The 23,659-nt window shown below is 46.4% G+C and overlaps 1 protein-coding gene across 5 annotated transcripts in view; it reads left to right on the top strand.

Annotated features, from left to right (window-relative positions):
- SNX29 (sorting nexin 29) overlaps positions 1 to 23,659 on the top strand; it is a 669,987-nt gene that overhangs the window by 606,479 nt on the left and 39,849 nt on the right. For all 5 annotated transcript variants that reach the window (XM_077141767.1, XM_077141762.1, XM_077141768.1 and 2 more), the window contains one exon: positions 10,759 to 10,898. In XM_077141767.1, the coding sequence (XP_076997882.1) occupies positions 10,759 to 10,898 (140 nt within the window). The remainder of the gene's footprint in view (positions 1 to 10,758; positions 10,899 to 23,659) is intronic.

Raw genomic sequence — 23,659 nt, 5'->3', positions numbered from 1 at the left:
AATGAATACGATCAGACCTTGAATCTGGTCTACTTCAGGAGACCCTAATGTACCCCTTGCACAGTCACTGTTTAAGCTCCTCCCAGAAGGCCTGGGGCATTTTTGTAAGTGGGGTCACTTAGGGGCTCACACTCAATTTTCACATGGCCGCTCCAGGACTTAGAAGTGGTTGCATAGTGTAACAGTTAAGAATGTTAGCTCTGGGACCTGACTGTTCCCAGGTTTGAATTCTGTCTCCTCTGCTTGGCTCAGCTGTGTGACCTTGAGCAAGTTACTCCATCTCTCTATGCTGCAGTTTCCTCAGCTATGAAGGGGAGATAATTGTCCCAGCCTCCCAGGAAGCCACAGGGAGTAAGTAGTGCCAGTTAAGTTGTAGCAACAGACTGTCAACTCCTTCATCTCTTGCCCAGGGACTTGACCTCCAGGCAAGGGCCTGACCTGGCCTCTCTCCCACACCCTCTGACCTAACACCTTGCCTTCCTGTTGAGCTTTTCCCAAAGCTGGTTCGTGTTCCAGCCATCACTCTGCTCTGCTTCAGCCCGTGCCCAGCAATGCTCCTAGGCACTCTTCCCAGGACACGCTTGCCTCAGTCCCTGTGTCTTGCAGGATTTCACCCCGACTTCCTCAGCTATTGCTCCCCTCTCTGCTCCCCCTCACCTCACTCTGCTTGTGTGCGTCCACCTGAAAGCCCTTCCCCAGGTTCCCTTCTGTTGAAATCCTGCCCATCTATCAGGGCCACATCTAAAAGTGTCTCCTGCTTCCCAGATACTCTTCCACACTGGCCAAACCACCTGGGAGCTCCACACAGCTTTGTTACTTATCCGCCTGTCTGTTGTCCACCACTGACCCAGGGGTTGGTACTGTGGCTTCCTAATGTCACCTGGCCTCTGGGGTCCCCCCACCACCATAAACTTTGGTGGAAGAATGAAAGAATTCTGGATTTTAACCCCCATGAGGACAGGTATCATGGTCACCTTCTCTCATCACCTTCTTCTCATAGGCCCTGGCACGAGGCAGGCATAGGAGTGTGGATGGCTGGTCGGGATTCTATACCCTGCTTGAATGTGTGAATGAACGAATGATAGTGTGTTACTTTCCTAGGGCCGCCACAACAAATTACCATAAACTTGATGCCTTAAAACAAGAGAAACTTACTGTCTCCACTGTTCTGCAGACTAGGGGTCTGAAATCCAGGTGGCGGCAGGAGTGGTTCCTTCTGGAGGCTCCAGGGGAGAATCTGCTCCATGCCCACATCCCTGCTTCTGGTGGCTGCTGGCAGCCCTCAGCATTCCTTGGCCTATGAAGGCATCCCTTCAGTCTGCCTCTGCCATCACACGGCCTTCTCCTCCGTGTGTCTTTTCCTGTCTCTTCTAAGGACACTTATGATGTCACTGGATTTAGGACCCACCCTAAATCTGCAATGAACTCAGGTAGAGATCCTTAATTTAATTACATCTGGAAAGAAAGACCATCCCTACCCCCAAAATAAGGTTGCACTCATAGGCAGTGGGGGTTAGGATGTGGGTATACTTACCTTGGGGCCAAAGTTCAACTCACTACAGACGTGAATGCCTTTAGAGCAAGAACTAGTTTCTTTTAATCTCTACCTACCCCTGGCACAGAGGGGTCTCCAATAAATATTTGCTGAAATAAATAACTCAATAATATACCATGGACTTAGTAAAACTTCAGTGAGGGAACTTGGCTTATCTCTCTCTATCCTGCCCAATTCACCACCAAAATACATGCTCGGAAACCAGGATGGAGTTGAGTTGCTGGGATAAAAATAATTAACAGGGCTTTGCTGATTTTACCCCCAGAAGTGGGCAGTGACTCCAGCCCCTCAAGTTAGTGAGTGTCCGTAGAGGTTTAGGGAGGAAATCCACACCAAGGATGCCTTGGAGACACATCCTGACCTTCTAGGGCTTCCCTCCCCTAGCTAAACAGCTCCAAATACAGCCCGCCTCCATCCCCCTTTCATTCCCACTTGACATGTTCCGGCTGACGACCAACCCAGGAGAAAGCACTATGTTTGAATCTCGGCACCAGGTGGCTCCCCCGCTGGCTGGCCCAGATGTGAACACGAGGGCCTCCCTCAGGACCACTCGGAGTCCATTCCAGTGTAAAGATTAGAAACAGTTTCCTTTCTAAGTCTTTGATCCCATTATTTCCTAATGTTAACCAGGTAAACATGCTTTATGCAGCTTTGCTAAAAGCATGACAGGACTCAGGGTTTTGGAGGCTATTGCGAGCATCCCCTCCGGCCTGAGCATCCATTGCTCTCAGAGTTCTCCTTGACAGTTTTTAAATTGGCAGTAACAGGAGTTTCTCTCCTCGGTCTTCCCCAGTTAACACTTGCAGAATGGGCTCCTCAGAAACAGCTGTTCGGGTGTCCGTGTTTCCAGCACAGCCTTTATATACTACCAAAGCGAAGGTTGCAGGTTTGCTTTCATCTTGCAGTGGCATGTACCTCATTCCCATGTCCGAGGACGGCACAAGTGGGCCCATGGTTTAGGTGAGCTGCATGCACCCCTCAGCTGGCCCAGGGCTTGAAAGAGGAAAGGCAGATTTCAGTGCTCCAGGGACTAAATAGAGTGGCTTTTTAAAACTGAAACGTCAGGATTGGGTTTTTTTACTTGCTTGTTTCTTTCATTCTCATGGAAAGAACACCTGATTGTCATTCTCTGACTTAAAATCCTCATCACCTCTAAGGAAGAATCCACACTCTCTCTCATACAGTTCCCCAGGTCTGCTCTGCTTCCCTCTTCAGTACCCCCTCTTAGTGCTCCCATTGTCCCTGAGACCTGCAGCCCCAGCTCCCATTTTCCCAGTTCCAGGATGTCCCCTAAACAGAAAAAACACACACCTCTTTCCCGCCCCCGTCCGTTCTTCCCTCCTTTCTGTCCTAGGGCTGAGATGATAAAAGGTGTGGGTTCCATTCCTCTTTCCTCTCAGTCCCTAGAAATTGCTAATCTGATCCCATCTCTATAGATTTCCCTATTCTGGACATTTCATATAAATGAAATCATATATATATATATATATATATATATATATGTGACTTTGTGTCTGGCTTCTTTCACAACACTATTTTTATGGCGTATGTTGTAGCATGTGTCAGTGCTTGATTCCTCTTTATGTCTTAATAACCCATATGTACCATACTTTTTTTGGCCATTAATCAGTTGATGGACATTTGGGATGTTTCTGCTTTTTGTGCTATGTGCAATGCTGATATGAACATTTGTATATATACTTTTTGTGTAGATGCATGTATCCAGGTTTTGAGGGGGTTTACCTAGGAGTGGAGTTGTTGGGTCATATGGTAATTCTGTGTTTAACATTTTAAGGAATTGCAGAAATCTTTTCAATAAAAATGGTTGCATTATTAAAAAAAAAAGGTGTGGGTTCTAGAATCAGGATTCTTGGTCCAGTTTGTTGGGTATCTCTGCATGGATGCTGAGGCCTTCTGAGCCTCAGTTTCCTCTCTGGTGGGAATCCTGTAAAGTACTGATGTCAGCAGTCTGCTGAGAATTAAATAGAATGGTACATCAGCATGCTTAGCCCAGGCCCAGCACAGAGAAGATGCTCACAAATGTTAGTAATAGCAAGTACTCTTTCTGATACTATTCCTGCTACTACTTCTATTACTTCAACTACTATTATGGTTATAAGTATATTTCAAAACTCTGGGAAGGCTTTCCTGACCCCCCACTCCAGATCAGGTGTCCCCCATGTGTCTCCATAGTGTAGACCTCATGTATACTTTATTCATGACTTTTTTATTGTGACGTTTGGGGGTGTTGTTGTGCTGTTTTTCCAACCAACCCTAAGCTCCATGAGGGCAGGATCTAGCCTTCTTTATCTTTTTATTCACAGTGCTGGGCTCCTAGAGGTCCCCCAAGAATCATCTGTTGAATGAGCGAATGAACAGTTAACATACCTGGATGCTTGAATGAAGGGGTGAATGACTACAGTCCGTCACCAAGTCCCATCTGGGTTGTTAGTGTTAAAATGTAGCTCAAATCCATTCACTTTGTTTCTGTGGCCACCAGCCAGGCCCTGCCAGTAGTGATTATTGCCCAGGTGACTGCAGCCATCTCTTCACTGGTCCTTCTGCTTCCAGTTTTGCCTCTGCTAATTCATCCCTCCACCAGCAGCCAGGAGGACCTTTCTGAAAGGAGAATCTGATCTCTCCAGAGGCTTTCTTCCCTTCTTATTAGTCATGGAGTCCAGCTGCCTGTTGGTGCAACAAGGCTCTGCCTGCCCTGGCCCTGTCTTGTCTTGTACTACTTCACTCCTCTCGCACACCTTGTTTCTGTTCCGGAAAGACACCAAGCTTTTGGCTTCCTCAGGGCCTTTGTACGTGCTGTTTCCCTGCCTGGAATGTCTGTGCCCCCTCTTGCTGGCTGGCTCTTCCCATCCTTCAGGTCTCAGCCTTGATATTACCTCCTCCCAGGTGCCTTCCTTTCCAACCCCAGGCTGAGCCAGTCTTCCCATCCCAGGCCACTTCCTCCATAGCAGTCACAAAGATGTGCTCAGGAGCCTGTGTACTGTCTCTTTCCCTTATTAGACTCTAAGCTCTTCGGTGCAGGAACTGTACCTGTTCACTAGAGTGTATTTCCATGCTTAACACAGTGTGTTGGACATGGGCAGGCATGCGACAAATAGTCATTGAGTGAGCAACTTGTGAATTGGCATAATCAATACAAGCACTCGTAACCCACATGTGGCTTCAATCTCAAACTCTAATGTGGCTTATGATGACAGTGAGGCCAATTTCTCCCTTACATCACGGTCCAGGGGCCTCTGGTAGGTGCTTTGTCCTCTGCCATGTCCACACGCAGTCCCCACACCAGGCAGCAGGAGGGAGGGAGCATTGCATGGGGCTTTTGTTGTTTGTGGCTAGGCCTGGACAGTCACATCCACGCACTTCACAATGGCCAGAGCCTAGTCCATTGCTCCAGTCTAATTGTAAAGGCAGCTATGAAACCACATCTTCTGTTGTGCCCAGAAAGAAGAAGTAGGATTGGTGAATCAGTCTAATCAGAGTTGGGCAAGTGGGGGAGTCTTGTAGTCAGAGGGCCTTAAAGCCAGGCTCCTTGCTGTCCAGTCAAAGCTCCTGCATTCTCCAGCCAGTGCGCAGCTGTCAGATCAGCTGATTCCAAAGCAGCCACCTCTCAGTGGGGATTCTGCTGGACTGGACCTTCTGTTTATTTTATAAAATGCCCTCATCATCTCAAGTGAAAACCAAAAGGAACTCTGGAAATGCAGATGCACTTCTGCCCAGTTGGTAGCTCACATGAAGGATGGTCCTTGGGGATGTTCCCACTGGGGAGGGGGACATGCATGGAGAAGGTACACTTCTCAGGGGTTCCCAGGAAGTAAAATGTCGGAACAGTGCAAGTCAGGGAGGGGGGAGCCTGAGCATTTGCACACAACACCCATCTTCTTTTTACAACATTCCTTTGTTTTTAAAATAGCTATCCTTAATTTGATGGTATCTTCATCATTTTGAAGCTCAATATAAAATTAACCTTTTCCAGAGGGGAAAACAATACTTCCATTAAAATAGTCTTGAGTCGTCTTTTATAAAATGAGGACTAACTCCCAGAGCTCTCTATTAATAGTTCTAAACCATATGACAATACTGTTATGATGGGGATCCCACACAAAGTGACAGCAGGGCCATGGCAGCGAGTGCTCATTAGGTGACCACCCGAGGATTCTGGCTGGCTCCAGGGACTGGACTGTCATCCAGGAGCATCACTGCAAATTCAGAGTCCAGCCTGCAAGCTCATAAACACCTCATATCCTGTAGGAGCTGGAACCTGCCCTATAGGGCAGGCCCTCACGGGTGCAGGTATGTGGCAGTAAGGTCTTGAAAGGACAAGCTCCCTGTCTCCATGAACTTATTACGTGGTCTCCTTCTCTCTGACTTCCTGCCCAGGGGCTTTTGGAGCCAGGTTGTTGGTTTCTAAGCCTGCCTTCTTTTCTCCCTCTCACTCCTCTATTTGTTATCTCTCTTCCAGACTTTAGCAACAGCCCTCCCCTAAATCCATCCTCCCCATTTATTTGTTCTTTCAACAAATGTTTATCCGAGCCTCTTGTAATCTTCAGGTGTTGTGTTGAGCTCTAGCAACAGAGGGGTTAACAAGACAAAGACAGTCCCTGCCTTTGTGGAGCTTGCAGTCTGGCAAGGGGAGCTGGGGGAACGAGAGGCACACACTGAGTGAGTGAGACCATTTCAGGAAGCCAGAAGTGTAGTGGAAAAAAGAGAACAGGGACTGGGCTGGAGTGGGCCTCGGATAGGATGTCTGAGGTGGTGGCACAGAAGCCTCTGCCTCAGTGGCAAGACTTCCTAGGACAGGCACGCAGCCCGGGCAGAGGCCTGAATGCATTAGGAGACAGTGTGCAGTCCTCAAGAAGAAACTCAGGGCGCCGAGCTATGGAGGGTGCTGGAAGTGGGTGTTGGCCAAGGGGGAGGTTGGAGAGAGAGTGTCAGAAAGTGGGGAAGGCAAGGCACACAGAGGCCATGTGCTGAGGTTCCTATGTGCTGTGCTGAGGCCTTGATTAGTGTGCACTGGGCGCAGGCACAGTTAATGGAGAGCTGTTGAAAAATTCCTGGGAGGAGGGTATCGTCACAGATTTTTGAAAGCTCTCTCTGTCAGTGGCTGTCTATAGCCTATTTCCCCAATAGTAGTCATTTGAGATGTTTATCAGGCCATGGGCCTCCCTACTTACAGCCTCCCATTGGCTTCTTTCCTTGGTCCACATGATTGTGACCAGACTACCCCCCCACCCCTAAGTCTTGTCTCTGGAACCACCGAACCCAGCCTCGTGAGCCTGCCTTCTCTTGCTCAAGCAACCAAGCTCCTTCCACCTCCAGCCTTTGCATCTGTTGTTCCTCCACTTGAGGGCACCCACTTAGACCATCTGATGGTGGCATCATCTTCAGGAGTCACTTCCTCTGGGTGCAGCCCTTTCTCTGACACTCCTCCCTGGGCACTTCCCTGAGTACCTGTGGATTACGACGTCACTGCACTTGCCCCTACCTGACCCACAGGGCCCAGGCGAGTGAAAGGGCCACGGTGTGCCAGCTGCGTGGGGTCGCAGTGCTGTGTTTCATCTGATGAGGGCTGGCTCCGCTCACTCCTGCCCATGGGCACAACAGCCCATTTTTAAATGGAAGCTAGAATCTGTATTTTTTTAATGTATGAATCTCCTATGGTTTAATATTTCTTCTAGTGTCCTTAACATTGCACAGGCCTTACAAAACATGTCTGTAGGTCAATTCAACCCCTGGATTTCCACTAGAGCCTCAAGGTGTAAATGACAGGGCAGCCTTTACCCAAAGATCAGAGCCCTCCTGACCCTAAGAGAAGTCTCTTCTGGACTGTGTTACATTCAAGCTGGTGCAGAATCACCAGCTTTGTCTGGGACACACTGTTACCCCTCTTTATGTGAGAAGCAGCAGGCTCACCTTGAACTCAAACATTCTTCAGAATGTCCAACGGATTCTCATTAATTTTAGTAGAAGTGCTAATGGTCATGTAAAAGAATTATCATCTTTTGTGAATTGTTCTGAGACCTTTCCTGTCCCACTCCACTCTGAGGAGTTGGTGCAGCGATGCAGGCTGAGGGTCAGCATGAGACCAGAGGGAAACTGAGTCAAGGACAGAGTTGGAAGGTGCTCCAAGGTGACACACAGCAACCAGCTTCTGGAAAGCCAACCCCGAAGTGGAAGTTCTGTGAACTGAATTGTGTCTTGAGTGGCTTGGGGAGGGCTGCAGCTTAGATGAACCCCAGTTGAAGGCTGTCTTCTCTAGTGAGGGCCTGTGACTGCTCGCCAGCTGACTGCCTCCCTGGCTGGGCCCTGGGACCAGTTCCTTATGGAGCCTCTGTTTCCAGCCTCAGATTCTCTGTAAGGATTTGGTGCAAGGGAAGCCCTGAGTGCAGAGCCTGGCACTTAATGAAGACTTGACAAAGAGCATTTCTCATGAAGAACTCAGGTAAAAGTTTCCCTGATGTCAAATTCAGATTGTGGCCATGGTGGATTCCCACCAGGGCGGGGCCTGGCTGGTGTGTTCAGGACCAGGTATAATCTCATCCTGATCCCAGAGGTTTGCCGCCCAGCGCTCTTCAGAGCACAGTGGGGCAGAGGAGTTCTCACAACATGCCCCGGAAGCATATACTTTTCCATGACCATGATTTTAGTTTTTACTTTTTTTATTATGAAAGAGTTAAATATGGCCAAAAAAGCAGAGCACATCATATAATGAAGCCCCATATTTTCCTTCATCTAGTTCAGTATTAATCCTTTTCCATATTTGTTTCATCGTTTTTACATTTTCTGCCAAGGTATTTTAAAGTAAATTATAGTCATCACGACATTTCATTCCTAAATACTCCAACATATATTTATAAAAAACTAAGAACATTTTCCTGTAAGATCATAATACCATTATCACTTCTCAGAAAAGTGAGCACAGGGTAAGCCTTTGGGATTCGTCTCGGCCAACGCACCATTGCCTCTGGGAGCTGGGCAGAGGAGGTCCTGTCCAGGAGGCAGTGAGCAGGTTGGACTTGGCTGGATCCTCCAACCTTCCTTTTGGGGGGTCTTCACCTTTCTTGGGCTCCATGGCCCAGCCTGCCCCCAGCACAGTACAGGGGGCTGTCCTCAATCTCTCTTAGTTGCTTTACAGCATTTTGAACTCCCACACCCCCTGCCCTGTGAAAAAGAAAACCTTTGAGTTCTTCCAGGCTTATGAGCTCCCTCCTTCTCTTCCTCAGGCAGAGCCTCTCAAGAGCCCTAAGGGCTTCTTGTACAGCCTTAAAAATGGGCTTGACAGCTACATTCACACTAGCTGGAATATTAACATTTTCCCAAGGAGGAGCCTTACTTGCTAAATGATGGGCAGGAACTTGGAGACCCAGGAGCAGACCCTGGCATTCAGACCAGGTGAGGGAGGCCTAGTGACGTGCAGGGCCATGGTCAGCTCCCAGGACTCGCCATCTCCCTCCTTCCCACACGGCACCCCTGCTGCCAGGCCGTGCAGTCCTGGTGCTGGCTTTGCCTACACTGGCCATTGGCTTTGGGCTGCAGAGGTGGTGAAGTTGGTTCAATGCTGCCACCTCTCTGGAGCAAGGTACCCGCTGAGGCAGCTCATCAGAGGTGGCAGAGTGGGTGGATGGAGCTTTGGGCAAGAAGACCTTGGAGCAGCACTAAAGGATCTTCGCTGATCACCAGGTCTCCATGTTTCTTCATCCCACCTGGTGCTGAGAGGAACTTGCCAAATAAAATATAAGATGTCTCATTAAATTTGAATTTCAGGTAAACAAGGAATAAATTTTTAGAATAGGTATGTCCAAAATATTGTTTGGAGGGTGGTTTTATTGCATGGAACATATTTTTACTGAAAAAAATCATTCATTTTATGTGCCAATTCTGCCAACTCCAGCTGCTTCAGGATGTGGGAACTCTTCATCCGAGACCAGGGCATGCACTAGGCAGGTTCTAAGCAGTGGCTGCTGATCTTTTGGGGTTTTGTGACTGTTTATTCATCAGCTTCTTACTGAACTCATGCCTTGGGTAGGCTCTGTGCTGGCCAAGCGGGAGCAGAGGTGAGCAGGAGCCCGCTGCACTGTGGGCCTCCGCTTCCTCATTCGATGAGTGAGTCCTTTCCTCCTCCTGTGCTCCTAACAATGAAGTGGGGCTGCTCCTCCCACTCTCTTGCTCCATTCTTCCTCTTATTCACTCCACCGGGACTTCAGGCCAGAAAGAGTATCCCTGATCGCCTCAGAACATTCCAGCCCCCACCCTGGCCAGGGTTTCTTGGTTATAAGCCAGGCTCCACCAGTTTGTACGGACCAGATGTGAACTAACAGGAATAGCCACAAAATTTGGGAGGCCCAGAGCAATATGAAAATGCAGGACACCTTGTTCCAAAATTACTCATTTCAAGGTGGTGACAGCAGAGCATTCAACCAACTGCAGGACCCTGTGCCACTGTTCAGGTCCCACACCCAGGAAGCTGGCAAGGGTCCAGCAGACACGAGGGTGAGTGAGCGGAGCGGGGCTCAGACTGGTGCAGCTGGCCCAGCCTTGGGGCGCCGTGCCTGGTAGGCCCCACGGCTCCAAGCGGTTCAAGAGAAAGTGCCAATTTGTCTATTAACAAAAATCACTTTCTTAAACAATGGATTCAATTTTCTAAAAATTATGGGAAAGACAAAATTAAACCTCTCTGGAGGGTGGCATTTAGAGTGATTAATAATTACGTGTTACTTGTTTGGTCAGTGGATTTACTTGTGTCTCTCTCCCAGTGGCCTGGAGATCCCCGAGGGCCAGGCATGGACATTTGTGCTCCTGGTTCTGTCCCTCCCGCCTAGTGCCACAGTCCACACGCTGTGCGTGCTCCAGAAATACCAGCCGCAATTACTACTGCTATTTTTTTCTATTCTATGAACAGAATATTTAAAACATTCATTCAACACATGTCTAATAAGTCTCTGGCCTATGCCAGACCCTGAAAATGGGAGCGCACTCTGTGTTGGAAATTTCATGGACCTGCCTTGTCTCCCACCGGGCATCACGCGGGGAGCCTCTTCCCTATAGTACGTGTGACGGTGTGTGTGTGTGTGTGTAACGCTCAAGTCTCGTTGGCCCTTTGATGACGAGACTGATTGTTACAGACCCAGGTCTATTTCCGGATGGCTGAGGAAAGCCTATCTGAGCACGCGTGTTCTGTGTTTTCTCAGGACGCCAAGTTCGTGGAGGAGCGGCGGAAACAGCTGCAGAACTACCTGCGCAGCGTCATGAACAAAGTCATCCAGATGGCCCCCGAGTTCGCCGCCAGCCCCCAGAAGGAGACCCTCATCCAGCTGATGCCCTTCTTTGTGTGAGTGCCAGTGACACGGGCGTGTCCAGCCCAGTCCACCGGGCGGTCCCTTCTTTCTTTCTTTGGAGGTTAGAGACGAGGGTCTCTGTGCGGTGTCAGACCGCGTGGGCACGCAGGCGTGCGGCTGGAGCTCTCTGCGGCGCTGACTGCAGCCTGGCCACCTGCTTCTGGAGACAGGGGGCCCGCCGAGGCGTGGCTTTGACTTGAGGCTTGCACGTAAGTGCAGGGCTGAGTGATTTTATACTTTTATACATTCTGATAAAAGGAAAGGTTCACTTTCTATACAGGTCACAGATGTTCCAAAGCTATTAAACTTTCTGTGTTTTTCTCAAGCTTGGGTAATGAATCCAAGAAATTCTCACAGGCTCCCACCAGTATGGACTTAAATTATTTTCACATTGATATTGCTTAAGTATGACCAAACTTAAAACTAGGTTTAAATTCTGTGTTCTTATATATCTTATAAAAGTGAAAGAAAAGATATTTGCCTGTTAAATACATACAAAATCACTGAAACTCAAAACTAAAACTTGTTGGTCTACCATAATGGATGCTCTTGTTTTTCTGCAGCTGAATCTTGGCTCACAGTGGTGTGTGGCCAGTCTGGGTGCAGGCTGACTCCAATCCCTGCCATTTTTCTCTGGTCACGTGACTGGGAAACATTTATTTGTGGAGCGCCTTGGGGCAGGTGGCCTTTACTTGGTGCCACCATCTTACTGCTGATGAGTGCTCTGTGCCCCTCTGATCAGCCTGGTAATTAGGGGAATCAGAATGACGAAGCAGTTGGTTTTTAGAGTCTTCTATGCCATAGAATATACTTAAATCATTTCTGAAATATTATCATCACAATGAAAACACAAAATGTTGAAATCCATATGGAAAGCCTGTGGTTCTTTGATAATGGGATTAGGACATGTCAACTGGTCTGTGTGAGTTGCTAGGAGGAAATGTTTTGGGGCTCAGTTTCCTTCTGACTGTGATGCTATAGCTCAAAACTGGGGTTAATTTCTGTTTCTGTCTATGGGGTGTGCCTTTTGTGTCACTTTAGCCAGCATTTCCCAGTTGTCATTCCAGCCCAACACACTTTGGCAGGGCTGCTCCTTACCTGCTTAGGGCCTTGGCAATTGTAGCCAACATGCTTGTTTATGTTTTCCTGATTGTTGCAGAGCTTTTGTGGGAAGACATAGTTGTCCTGTGCTGCCTGTGATAAAAGATGCCTCTTTTCCAAATAGCATACGCCACCCAGAAAACATACTTCCCTTTTTTCCCCATGTTATTGGTAATGCCAGTTGTTACTCTCAGCGTTTGGCAAGTGCCACGATGTAGTTCACCAGAGAAGGAGTTTCTGTTCCCCCTTCAATGGCAGAGCACTGACCTGGGGTGCACGTTGGAAATCAACTTCCCTGAGGCAGATGCATTTTGGCTACATTCCCTGATGGAAATTGAGCTGCAGATTTGGTACTAGGAAGGCTGCAGGTCACAGATCCCAGCAGAACAACTGGGCCACACCCAGGTGGGGAGGTGATCTTTTGCCTGGCCCCCAGGCCGACCCCTCTCCTCTGTGTTTACCAAACAGCAACCAGAATTGTACAAATTGTATGTTAATGCCAGCATCTCCTGATGTGCAATCCCAGCTGCACTGGTTGTCATTAATCAGTGGTGAGAGATAAACCTTTGTGCCTAATTAGCACAGAGAACAGAAGGTACAATTTTAAGGGCTCCAAAAAACTAAAAAGAATTTCAGTAGGAGATTGTGGCAAATGACACAATATTGACACTGGAGTTTTGACTAAACATTGGTCTAAACCCCGGTTGACATTAAACAGCTTTTTTTCCTTTGGCTTTCCTCAGAGTTCCAAATTAAGTTGCCTCCCCCTGCCCCCCACTGTTTTTTTTTCTTTTTTGAGCAAGGTAGGATTGCAGGCTGAAATTGGCAGATTGTTTCATTTTGCTGTGACAGGTAATGAGCTGAAGCCAAGCCTTGCCCATGCTGGTGAATCTCCACGTGATAATTTCCTTTCTGTGTGTGTCTATGGAAAACAGCAAGACTGGCATCTCAGCTAAAAAGCTTACTCCAAGAGGTTTCTACTTTTTGAAACCTCTCTTGGCTAAGGAAATAACCCTCTGAAAGCATAATTATCCTTATAAATCTTGGCAGATTTTCTTCAGTTCCTTCACATGCTGGTTTGGGATTATGGCAGTCCCTATCAGTTCCTGGGAGCAGCCCCGTTGCCGTGCACTTCGTGGAGGCCTCAGCTGCACCTCCTTTAGCTCAGCTCAGCTTCCCACGAGCCTCTCAGGTGGGCTGCGCTATCTCCATGTTATTGGGTAGGTGGGACTGCACAAAGTTGCTGATAAAATGAGTTTCTTAAGGTTCCCCCTCCCACTCACAAGGAAAGTGAGGCTCAGAGAGGTGCACCGACCTGGCGCACAGAGAGCCAGGGCTCCAGCCCAGGTCTGTGACAACAAAGCCCATGTTTTGGGAGCCTAAGTCACAAATCTGCAGCCTGTGAATGAGGCCTAAACCTCCAGCATGCTTGATTTGTCCAGTACAGTGTGGTATTTTTTGGTTGGTTTGTTTTTCTTAACTGAAGTACTTGCCAACATCAGCTAACTAGCAAGTGTCAGATAAAAAATCTGGATGTCAAACTTTTCTTGAAAAATCAGAAGAATAGGTCACATCTGCATTCCCACTCACGTACATCGTTGGAGTCCCACAGCACAGCCCCTGTCCCCACAGATCCCCTCCTCCCATGATCTCTTGGGCCTCCCTGTCTTTCCTCCTTGCTCTTGGTCATGACTCACTCCCACTACTTGCTTGGCCAGGGGAGGTATTTGAGTTGGCAGTACTGGCTCTTACCCCTGTCGTTAGCCTTTCCATCTGCACTTCAGATTTAAGCACAGATGCTCCACTTGACCCATGATGCACTTGGCTCGCACTCTGTGCTGCGACCCATATGCTCTATGAACTGGTCCCCTGCTGAACTTCAGCAATGGCAGGCCCACTCTAGTTTGCACTGGGGCAAGGGAGGAAGACCAAAACTAGTAGGTAAGATTTGCTATTATTTTTCCTCTGCTGTCTTTCCTCATAAATATTCCTTAAAATATTAGGACTGTTGAAATGCATTGTTTTTTTGTATATATGTTATTTTCCACAATAAAGAAACAATTTTAATTAAAAAAAAAACAAAAAACGCTAGGGCTGGTATAAGCTGGAGCCCAGGTTAGACAGGACCTGCTTTGGCACTTGCTTGTCCATTTATTTTTTTTCTATTTAATGTATCAGCACTTTACCATGTTCTGCAAGGGACATCATGACTTCCAAATGTTCTGCCATCTGCACAAATCTGAGAGTCAAAGAATCAGCAGGTTGAATTTTTTTTCCCCAAATCTCTCTGCCTCCCGTTGCCTTCCTTGTTAATGTCAGTAGCAGCTCTGAATTAGAAAGTAGGGCAGTAGGAAGTGGGGCATTTCTTTTGCATTTTGAACTCTGTATCAGACTGGCCCAGGTGGGGATCACAGCCTCCCCCCACCAGATGATCAACCTTCCCCCAACATCTTCTTCTTTGGGGAGTCCCATGTTTTTGCATTCTCCTGACATTTGGGGGAAAGGTTGACATGCATACACGACAGATTGCAGATGTTAGTAGATACTGAAAGGAACGTCAGGTGCTCTTTTGAAAGTGTGCTAATGAAGGAGGGTTTGGATTCCAAAAATCCATTTTGTGAAACAGGACCACAAATCAGTGCAGGCTTAAATGATTTGTTGAGCTGTCATTTAGCACATTATTAAAATGTGTTTCTGCAGAGCAATTCCTAGGGAAATGTATCAAGTTCTGCTGTTCCTTGAGGGGAGAGAAAAAGTTACGGGGGTGGGAAGTAGAGTAATATAGGTCACAGCACAAATTCCCAACTGGATTTTCAGCAGAAAATTCAGTCTATATTTTTCCCCACCTCTCCGACCCCCATCTGCTACCACATTTACAACTAAAGTTTTTAAAAAGATATTTTTTGCTGAGACATGAGCTTCCTTGTTCTCTCAGTGAGCAGGGGTCTAGCTCAGGCATGAAATGCCCCAACCTGTCCGTTGCCAGGGGGTCACTTGTACCTAAGTTGGAAGTCATCGTTAATGGGAATTACATGGCTCCTCCCAGAATTTATAACTCACCTTGCTTTGTGGGCTGGCCAGACCCTTCCAGGCTCAAAAGTCCTCGTTATTACCTAAACAATCAGAAAGGAGTACAGTTGCTGCTCAACTGTACTCCTAGTACACACATTGGACTAGCAGACTGGTGAGGTGTGGGCAATGTTTAAAATTTAAATGGAATGGGGTGGGCGTGCCTCATTTGGCACCTTTCCATTGACTTTACATCAGCTCCCTGGCCTCGGAAAGCTGATGAGTTAGAGACCTCTTTTTGTCAAATGGAAAGCATGGCAATTTTGGGGTCAGTTAAATCTCCCAGCTCTACCACTAAGGATGTGATCTGGGGCAAGTATTCGGCCTCCCTAAGTCTTAGCATAAAATAGGGAGAGAAGTAGTGGCTTGGATGATTTGTTGAGTGTTTAGATGAGATCATCTGTATAAAAGTGCTTAGCACAGTGTTTTCTATGCATTAGCTGCTTTTAATGATGATAATCACCAGGCAGAAGAGGAGAAAAGTCCTTACAGAAATCCTGCAACATCTCTCTATCATCTCTTCATCCATCCATCCGTCTCTACACTTAATGGGTAAGAATTTGGAGTCTCAGGAAATGTGATTTGCCTGTGGTCATTCCAAGAGAAATGAGTCCACAGTAAGTGCTCATGAAATGGTAACTGTTAGGGCCTGAATTAATCCAAAAGTCACTGTTCTAGTTTGCTAGCTGCTGGAATGCAATATACCAGAAACAGAATGGCTTTTAAAAAGGGGAATTTAATAAATTGCTAGTTTACAGTTCTAAGGCCAAGAAAATGTCCCAATTAAAGCAAGTCTATACAAATGTCCAATCTAAGGCATCCAGGGAAAATTACCTGGGTTCAGGAAGCCAGTGAAGTTCAGGGTTTCTCTCAAGTAGAAAGGCACATGGTGAACATGGTGAGAGTTTCTTTCTCATCTGAAAAGGCACATGGTGAACACAGCGTCATCTGCTAGCTTTCTCTCTTGGCTTCCTGTTTCATCATGCTCCCCAGGAGGCGTTTTCCTTCTTCATCTCCAAAGGTCATTGGCTGGTGGACTCTCTGCTTCTCATGGCTATGTCTTCTCTCCTCTCTCAGATTCTTAAGCTATCTCCAAAATGTTTCCTCTTTTAGGATTCCAGTAAACTAATCAAGACCCACCCAAATGGGTGGAGACATTTCTCCACCTAATCCAGTTTAGCAACCACTCTTGATTAAGTCACATCTCCAGGGGGATGATATAATTACAGTTTCAAACATACAGAGCTGCATAGGGATTAGAAGAAATGGCTGCCTTTACAAAATGAGATTAGTATTAAAACATGGCTTTTCTAGGGTGCATAAACCTTTTCAAACTGGCACAGTCACCTTTCCCTCTCTTCTTACCCCACTCTGGATCTCCAAGTCTGGATACAGTGATTTGGAGCCTGTGGTAGTTAGATTCAGCTGTCAACTTGGCCAGGTGAAGCACCTAATTTTGTTGCTGCGGACATGAGCCAATGGTACGTGAACCTCATCTGTTGCTAATTACATCTGCAGTCGGCTAGGAGGCATGCCTGCTGCAATGAATGACATTTGACTTAATTGGCTGGTGCTTAAATGAGAGAGTGCAACGTAGCACACAGCCCAAGCAGCTCAGCATACCTCATCTCAGCACTCGCAGCTCAGCTCAGGCCTTTGGAGATACAGAAAGAAATCACTCTGGGGAAAGTTGTTAGAAACCAGAGGTCTGGAGAGAAGGCCAGCAGGGACTGCTCTGAGCCTTCCCACATAAGAAAGAACCTCAGATGAAAGTTAGCTACCTTTCCTCTGAAGAACTAACAAAATAAATCCCCTTTTATTAAAAGCCAATCCATCTCTGGTGTGTTGCATTCCGGCAGCTAGCAAACTAGAACAGAGCCTGTCCTGGGGTGGAGCCTCCGAGTTCTGGCTTTTCAGGGAGACCCCCTCCAGGGGCCAAGCCTCTCCCAGCAGGAAAAGGATACTGTGCCTCAGAAGCTCATTACCCATAGCCCCCTGCCTGGGTACCCACAGCCGAGTCGCCTGAAGAGATGTATGTAAAACACCACTTAATCACTTCCAGCTGCCTAGCCTGGCTATTTCTGAGGTTACTATTAAGGGATGCAGCAAAAGGGCAGCCCCAGAGTCCTGACCCTCTGGTCTGAAGGGCTCCCACCCAGGGAGATGATAATGATTCACTCGTTTTGAGAATGATGAGGGTGACAGCTCCTCTGCCCTGATATTCAAATAACCACCCTGTCCCCTGGGCATTCCCCAGTCATATAAATTATGTTCCCATTTCTGCCATTTCTTGCTGTCTATTTGGTGATGAGATGAAGAAATCAGTATATGGAGGGATGGGATGGCACAGCTTTAATGAGTTCCAGAGAAAGTAGTGGAATCTGGAACCCTCCAGGAACATAAGCACCACCTAGCAGACACAGGGGAACTCTCCGTGTGAGGGAGCAGTGTTCAGCATACATCTTTTTCATCCCTTCACTGTTTATTGAGCATCTGTCTACTAAGTATCAGGAGGCACTGGGAATATAGCAGAGAACAAAGCAAATAGCGCTGCCTTTTGGACTAGGACAACAGAAAACAGACACATAAATATATAATATACTGACTGCCAAATAGTTGTATGAAGAAAATTAATTCAGAGTAAGAGGATACAGAGTCCCATTAGTGATCTGCCTTCAAATGGTCAGGAAAAGCCTTTCTGAGGGGAGGTCTTGTGAATTTCTGGGGAAGAATTTCAGGTAGAAGGAGGAGTAAATGCAGAGGCCCTAAAGCAGGACCAAGCTTGGTATGTCAGAGAAGGCATCTGCGGCCAGAACAAAGAAAGTGAGGCATTGCGATAGGAGAGGTGATCAGAGGCCGCATCGTGTATGGCCTTGGAGACCACGGCAGTGACTTTGGGATTTTTTCTAAGTGGATTGGGAAGCCATTGGAGGGTCGTGAGCAGGGGTGTAATGTTTCCTGGTTCATAATTTTTAAGCCTCATTCTGGATGTCGTGGAGAGAATGGAATTGGAGAGGGGCCAGTTGGGAGGCCTTTGTAGGGTCTGGGAAGGAGGAGTCGGTGGCTTGGACCAAGATGATGATTATAGAAGTGTGAGAAGCGATTGACATCTGATGTATCTGAAGACTGGTTATGGGGTATGAGGAAAATAAAGTTTTTATTATATGCTGGACATTCTGCCAAGCTGAGTAGGTTTGGTCTGAGGCAATAGGCAACCTCTATATTCAAGTCAACATTTATTGAGCTCCTACTATATATAGACCCCTGGGCTAGGCAGGGAGGTAGGTAGGTAGGGGCATCACACCACTGAATTAGACATGGTCCCAGCCGTCAAGGGCCAGCACATGTATAAGGTCATGATAATACAAAGCAGCATTTCATTCATTCAATCAGCAGGAATTTGCAGAGGGTCAAATTGCCTGGTTTGTAACCCAGCTCTGCTGGGTGATCTTGAGCAAGTCACTTAACCTCTTCAGGGCCAGTGTCTTCATCTGTACAGTGGGAATAATTGTAGCACCTGCCTCAAAGGATGTCCTGAGGGTTTCATGAGCACATAGTAAGCACATAGGAGGGGGGAATCTGGAGAAAGTGCTAAACTTATGGTATAAAACACAAATTGAGGGTGGACAACGGTGGCTCAGTGGCAGAATTCTCACCTTCCATGCCAGAGACCCCGGTTTGATTCCTGGTACCCGCCCATACCAGATAGATAGATAGATAGATAGATTAGATAGATAGATAGATAGATAGATAGATAGATAGATAGATAGATAGATAGATAGATAGATAGATAGATAGATAGATAGATGATAGATAGATAGATAGATAGATAGATAGATAGATGATAGACAGACAACTACTACTCCACCCCCACCCCTACCCCCACTTAAAGTAGTCACTCTCAAGTTTCTTGTATAATTGCAGAAATAGTAGCTAGTTATGCAAGAAAACACAAATTCTACACACTATTCTGTAAGGTGCCCAGTTTAACTGAGTAAGGCTGGCTCATTCTTTCCAATAGGTGCATGGCCTCCCTTACAGTGGTTGTTTCATTATTTATTTCTGCACCGCTCCATTTGGACATTTAAGAGGTTTCTAGAGAGGCATGTCTCGGGATCAGGAAATTTACGTTTTTCCTCAAATCTTGGATCTCATATCTCAAGAAAAATCAGTCAAGACATTGGGGAAAAAATTATAAGTCCATGAAAATTAAAGCATAATAATCAGTATTCCTGGTTTGAAAGACTCCATGACGAAAGCATGAGCAAGACAGAGTTTGAGGTGAGAGTGGACATTTCCAGGAATCAGAGGGGAGGAATAAGTCTTGCCCTTAGTTGAGGTCATGTTGTAAGTGTATGTATTTGTGGCCCTGCTTTCTGCAATGATGAGTCAGTCTTCCAAATAAAATGCATGTTAATAACTTTATGTACATACTATACTCAATGTGAGTTGTATTCCAAGAAATTACAAGGTTAAGAACCAAAATACGTCCTTCATTTGGCAATTTTGACACACAATTCTGTGTAGACCTTACTAGGAAATCTGAATGTTAAGTTATTCTAATAGTACCTCCTAATTTTCACTGGTGTTTGGCAGTGTTCAAATGTTTACCCTAGGTTACAGCTCTTTGTAAATACCGTAGAACTCAATATTTGTCGTTTATTAAGGAAATCATTTCAGATACCCACATTAATGAATGGTAGTATGAAAAATGCTGGGAGGATTTTAAGAAAAACTTATTATTACAGGAATTCCTAAGAATTCTGCTTCTCATTCTCAAATCCTACATAGTAATCTCTTTGGGTAATTTGGAAACACTCTTTGGGATATGATTTCCTGATATAGAATTGGAGTGGTTCACATATGGGAATCACAGGGGTCACGGATGCGGGGAAGGATGGACATCCAGGGAAGGAGACAGCAAGAAGAGGAACCTCCAAGGATGGCAGCCTGGAAGGATGGGACAGGGGCAGAGTTGTGGAGCCTGCAAAGTAGAGGGGAAAAGAGCTAGGTTAGGGTTGCTGCAGGGTCAGAGTATTTCCCAAGGAAGCCTTTCTCTGTGTGAAAGAGCTACAAAACCTGACGCCTTGTCCCAGAGCAGTTAGAATACCTCCTTCCTGCCTGCCAGCTGGCTGGGGGCCAAGGAGCAGATGGGGAGGCACAGTGTTGGTGGCATCCCTCTCAACCTTGATGAGAACACTGCAAACAAGTCCTCAAGGGCAGACAGTGGTGGGTCGGAATGGAAACAAGTTCAGCTCCGTAGCCCTGCTTAGGACCTGTGGCCAGTGTGTGCCAGATGGGGCCTGCCTGCAGCAACTGTGTTCTGAAGCAGCAGCTGTCTGAGGCCATGCAGGACTGTTTGCCACTAGTGATGCACAGCAGGCCAGGTTATTCTGGTGTGGAGCACTTTGCTTAGTTAGAAGCTTCTGCCTGGAAAGTCGGCACTGGTGACCATTTCTGTGGCCAGTATCGTGCCGAGATCCACAGGGTTAGAGCTACAAGACAGCACACTGGGGGTTAGTAGGGTAGGGACAGTGAATGAGAGGAGACAACATCACCAAAAGCTGGTCTGCATGAAAGCCCTTCAGGTAAATGTTATTCGGAAACGGGATTTATTTCTTGAATTCAACAGGGAGCCCATCAGATTTCCTTTGAACCCTAATAGCTTATGACCATTTCTTCAAACAGACACAAGTGCCCTCCCCAACTCTAGAGACATCTGACAATGAATGGAGGAGGCAAATGATGTTGTATTTAATGTGATATAGTTGTTTGGGAGGGTTCGTTTTGAGTCATATGATAAGCATCCTGATCCTTAAATTGTTGATTAATTTACATATGAAATTTAGGATAGGGGCATCAGCTTTGTCCTTCAGCCTCAATTGAGAAGCTCCAACAGGAGAAGAAGGTGTTATAAGCACCGAGTGGGTAGAGACTAGGGATGCTGCTGAATATCCTACAAATGCCCAGAATGGTCCCCACAGCAAGGAATGTCGGTAGTGGGTCAACAACCCAATCTTGCCTGTCAGTTGTTGGATCTGTGTAATCAGCTGTACACCCCTGAGATACCATGGCCAAGAATGAGAGATGGGGAAGAAACCAGTATTTAGTTAGCACCTGCTGGGTGTCAGGTAGTAGGCCGGGAGGTTTTCCTTCATTAAGTCCATCTACCTTTTGAAGGTGGTATTATTGTGCCCTGTTTTCAGACAAAGAAACTGAGCCTCACAGAGTGGAGTGCCCGCTCCATGGTCTTGCTGCTGGGATGAGGTGGAGTAGGGATTTCCCATTGAGTTTATATGGTTTGGAAGCCTCTGCTCTTTCTTACCAGGACATCAAGATGAAGCACATAGGGGAGCTCTGCTGAGTACCTTAGATCGACCAGGCCCACGTGCTGCATTTTGCCATGTGCGAACTCTGTGCCCCGAGAGTTGCTACACACTCACCTTTCACCACTGCCCCCTGGAGGTCCCCGTTGTGCCTCTCATCACAGGGTCTTTTATGGGGGCCCTGGTTGATGGGGTCCGAGGTCCTATCCACCTCCGCCTCCTTGAGTTAACTCCTGAAGGAAATGCTTCAGGCAGGACTGGGAAGAGAGGCCTGGAGGGCTGAGGAACTTCTGAGGGCTTTGACCCAGTTGAGAAAAAGTGGTCCTGAGTACTTGCTCAACACCCACCACCAAACCTGACCGGTTTGTTCATCAGCTACAGCCCCTTCTGTTCTTCATTAATCTACTTTATTTTAACCAGAGGAACAAATACCCTCTTTTGCCTAGGAATACTCTAGTTTGAGCACACAATCTCTTGGCTTAGGAAGCCTTACTTAGAAGATAAGGCAGGTCATGGATTGCTGAGTAAGAACAGGATTCTGTGTTTTTACTTTTCTCTTTCACATATGAGAACTTGCTTTGACAGAGTCATGGATATTTTTCTCACTAGCTTATTCTGAGAAGGCAGGTTGAAAAATTAGTAAGGCAACAGGAAACAAGCCATGCTGTCAGGGTAGGGGGTGAGGCCTGTTTGAATGTCTTTCATGTTACAGGTACAAGCAGAGCACAGTGTGGTTAAGAGAGGGGGGCTGTAGTCAGGCGTGCCTGGGGCTGACCCTGGGCTGTGCCATTAGTAGTTTGGGTATCTTTGAGAGCTTTGTACCTCAGTTTCATCCTCTGTAAAATGGGGCTTATAATAGTCCCTTCCTCAGAAAGTTGATTTGAAGATGTTATGAGACAATGCAGAAGCACTTAACATAGGGCACAATAAGCACTTACTGGTTTGACTGTGACCACAGTAAAAATGATTGCTTTGGTTGTTGTCAGGAGTATACACACAGCTGATTACTGGAGTCCTTAGAACCAAGGCAGAACTTGGAGCCTCACATTTTCAAGGCATGAGAGCCAGAGGCGCAAATAGCAAGCACATTCAGCAAGGATATTTAGGAGGCCAGGGTGTCCCAGATGTTCATCAAGTTGATCTAGAAAACTGGGATTCCATGGTTTTGTTAGCATAAACCTGATATTCCCATGGCAGAGCCCTAAGTTGCTGGACCCAGAGACCAGCCTGCAAAGTACCAGATTCCCTACAAACAACCCCCGAAGACACTCTTCTCGTGCCAATAAACTGGTCAGTGTGGTGGATAGGCAGATTTCATATTATAATAGATAAGCCAGCACTCTGTATTAATTTCAATTTGGAGCATAACTGAAAGAGCAACTCATCGAATCAAGAGAGATGGGGGTTCAAATCCCCGCTCTACAACTTCACAGCATTATGACCTTGACCTCCAGGCCTCAGTGTCTCCATCTGTAGTGCAGACCTCACAGGCTTGCAAAGAGGATTAAATGAAATGTCACCCAGTAGGAGCTTCTCAAAGGGAAGCTATTTTAGTTGCATTTCACTTCTTTGTTCAGGCTCTCACTTCAGTCCCAAAATGATTTGAGTTGGCAGCTTAGATATTATTACAATTGCTTGCCCTACTTTATCTTTTATTTTTAAACATTGGAAAGTTTGGAAATTTAGTTTTGAGAAAAGAAAGCAGAGTGGGTTTTTGGGATACAATATAACCTCCATCTGCTTTGGGGTTAGTAAAATAATAATAATAATAAAATTTCTCTAATATATAGAGGTGAGACCACACAATACAAGACGTTGACTACCCTTTACAAACCAAATTGCCATTTCTCACTAAATATAACCTATCTCACAGAACAGTCAGACAATTTCACAGCTTCCCCTTCTATTTTTCAAATGATACCTACAGGGTGATAACTAGTAATGGTTACTTTATTGTATTATGTATCAGTTATCTCTTACCATGTTAATGCTGTGTAATAGAGAATCACAGTACCTTGATGGCGTGCCATAATAATAATGTATTTGCTCACACATCACAATTTTTTATTTTAGCCATCAGGATTGCTAGTCTAAATATCATGGTTTTAATTTGTATTTTCCTAATGGCTAACGCTGTTGAGGATCTTTTTACATGCTTATTTTCTTCCATATATCCTTTTCAGGGAAGCCTGTCCAAGGTTTTAGCCCATTTTAAAATTATATATACTGATATATATATTTACTATTGAAATTGAGAG

Source organism: Tamandua tetradactyla, chromosome 23, assembly GCF_023851605.1.
Source record: "Tamandua tetradactyla isolate mTamTet1 chromosome 23, mTamTet1.pri, whole genome shotgun sequence".
NCBI classification, from domain to species: Eukaryota; Metazoa; Chordata; class Mammalia; order Pilosa; family Myrmecophagidae; genus Tamandua; species Tamandua tetradactyla.
Note: the sequence above shows the minus strand (reverse complement) of the source record. Positions and strands in the feature narration are given on the sequence as shown.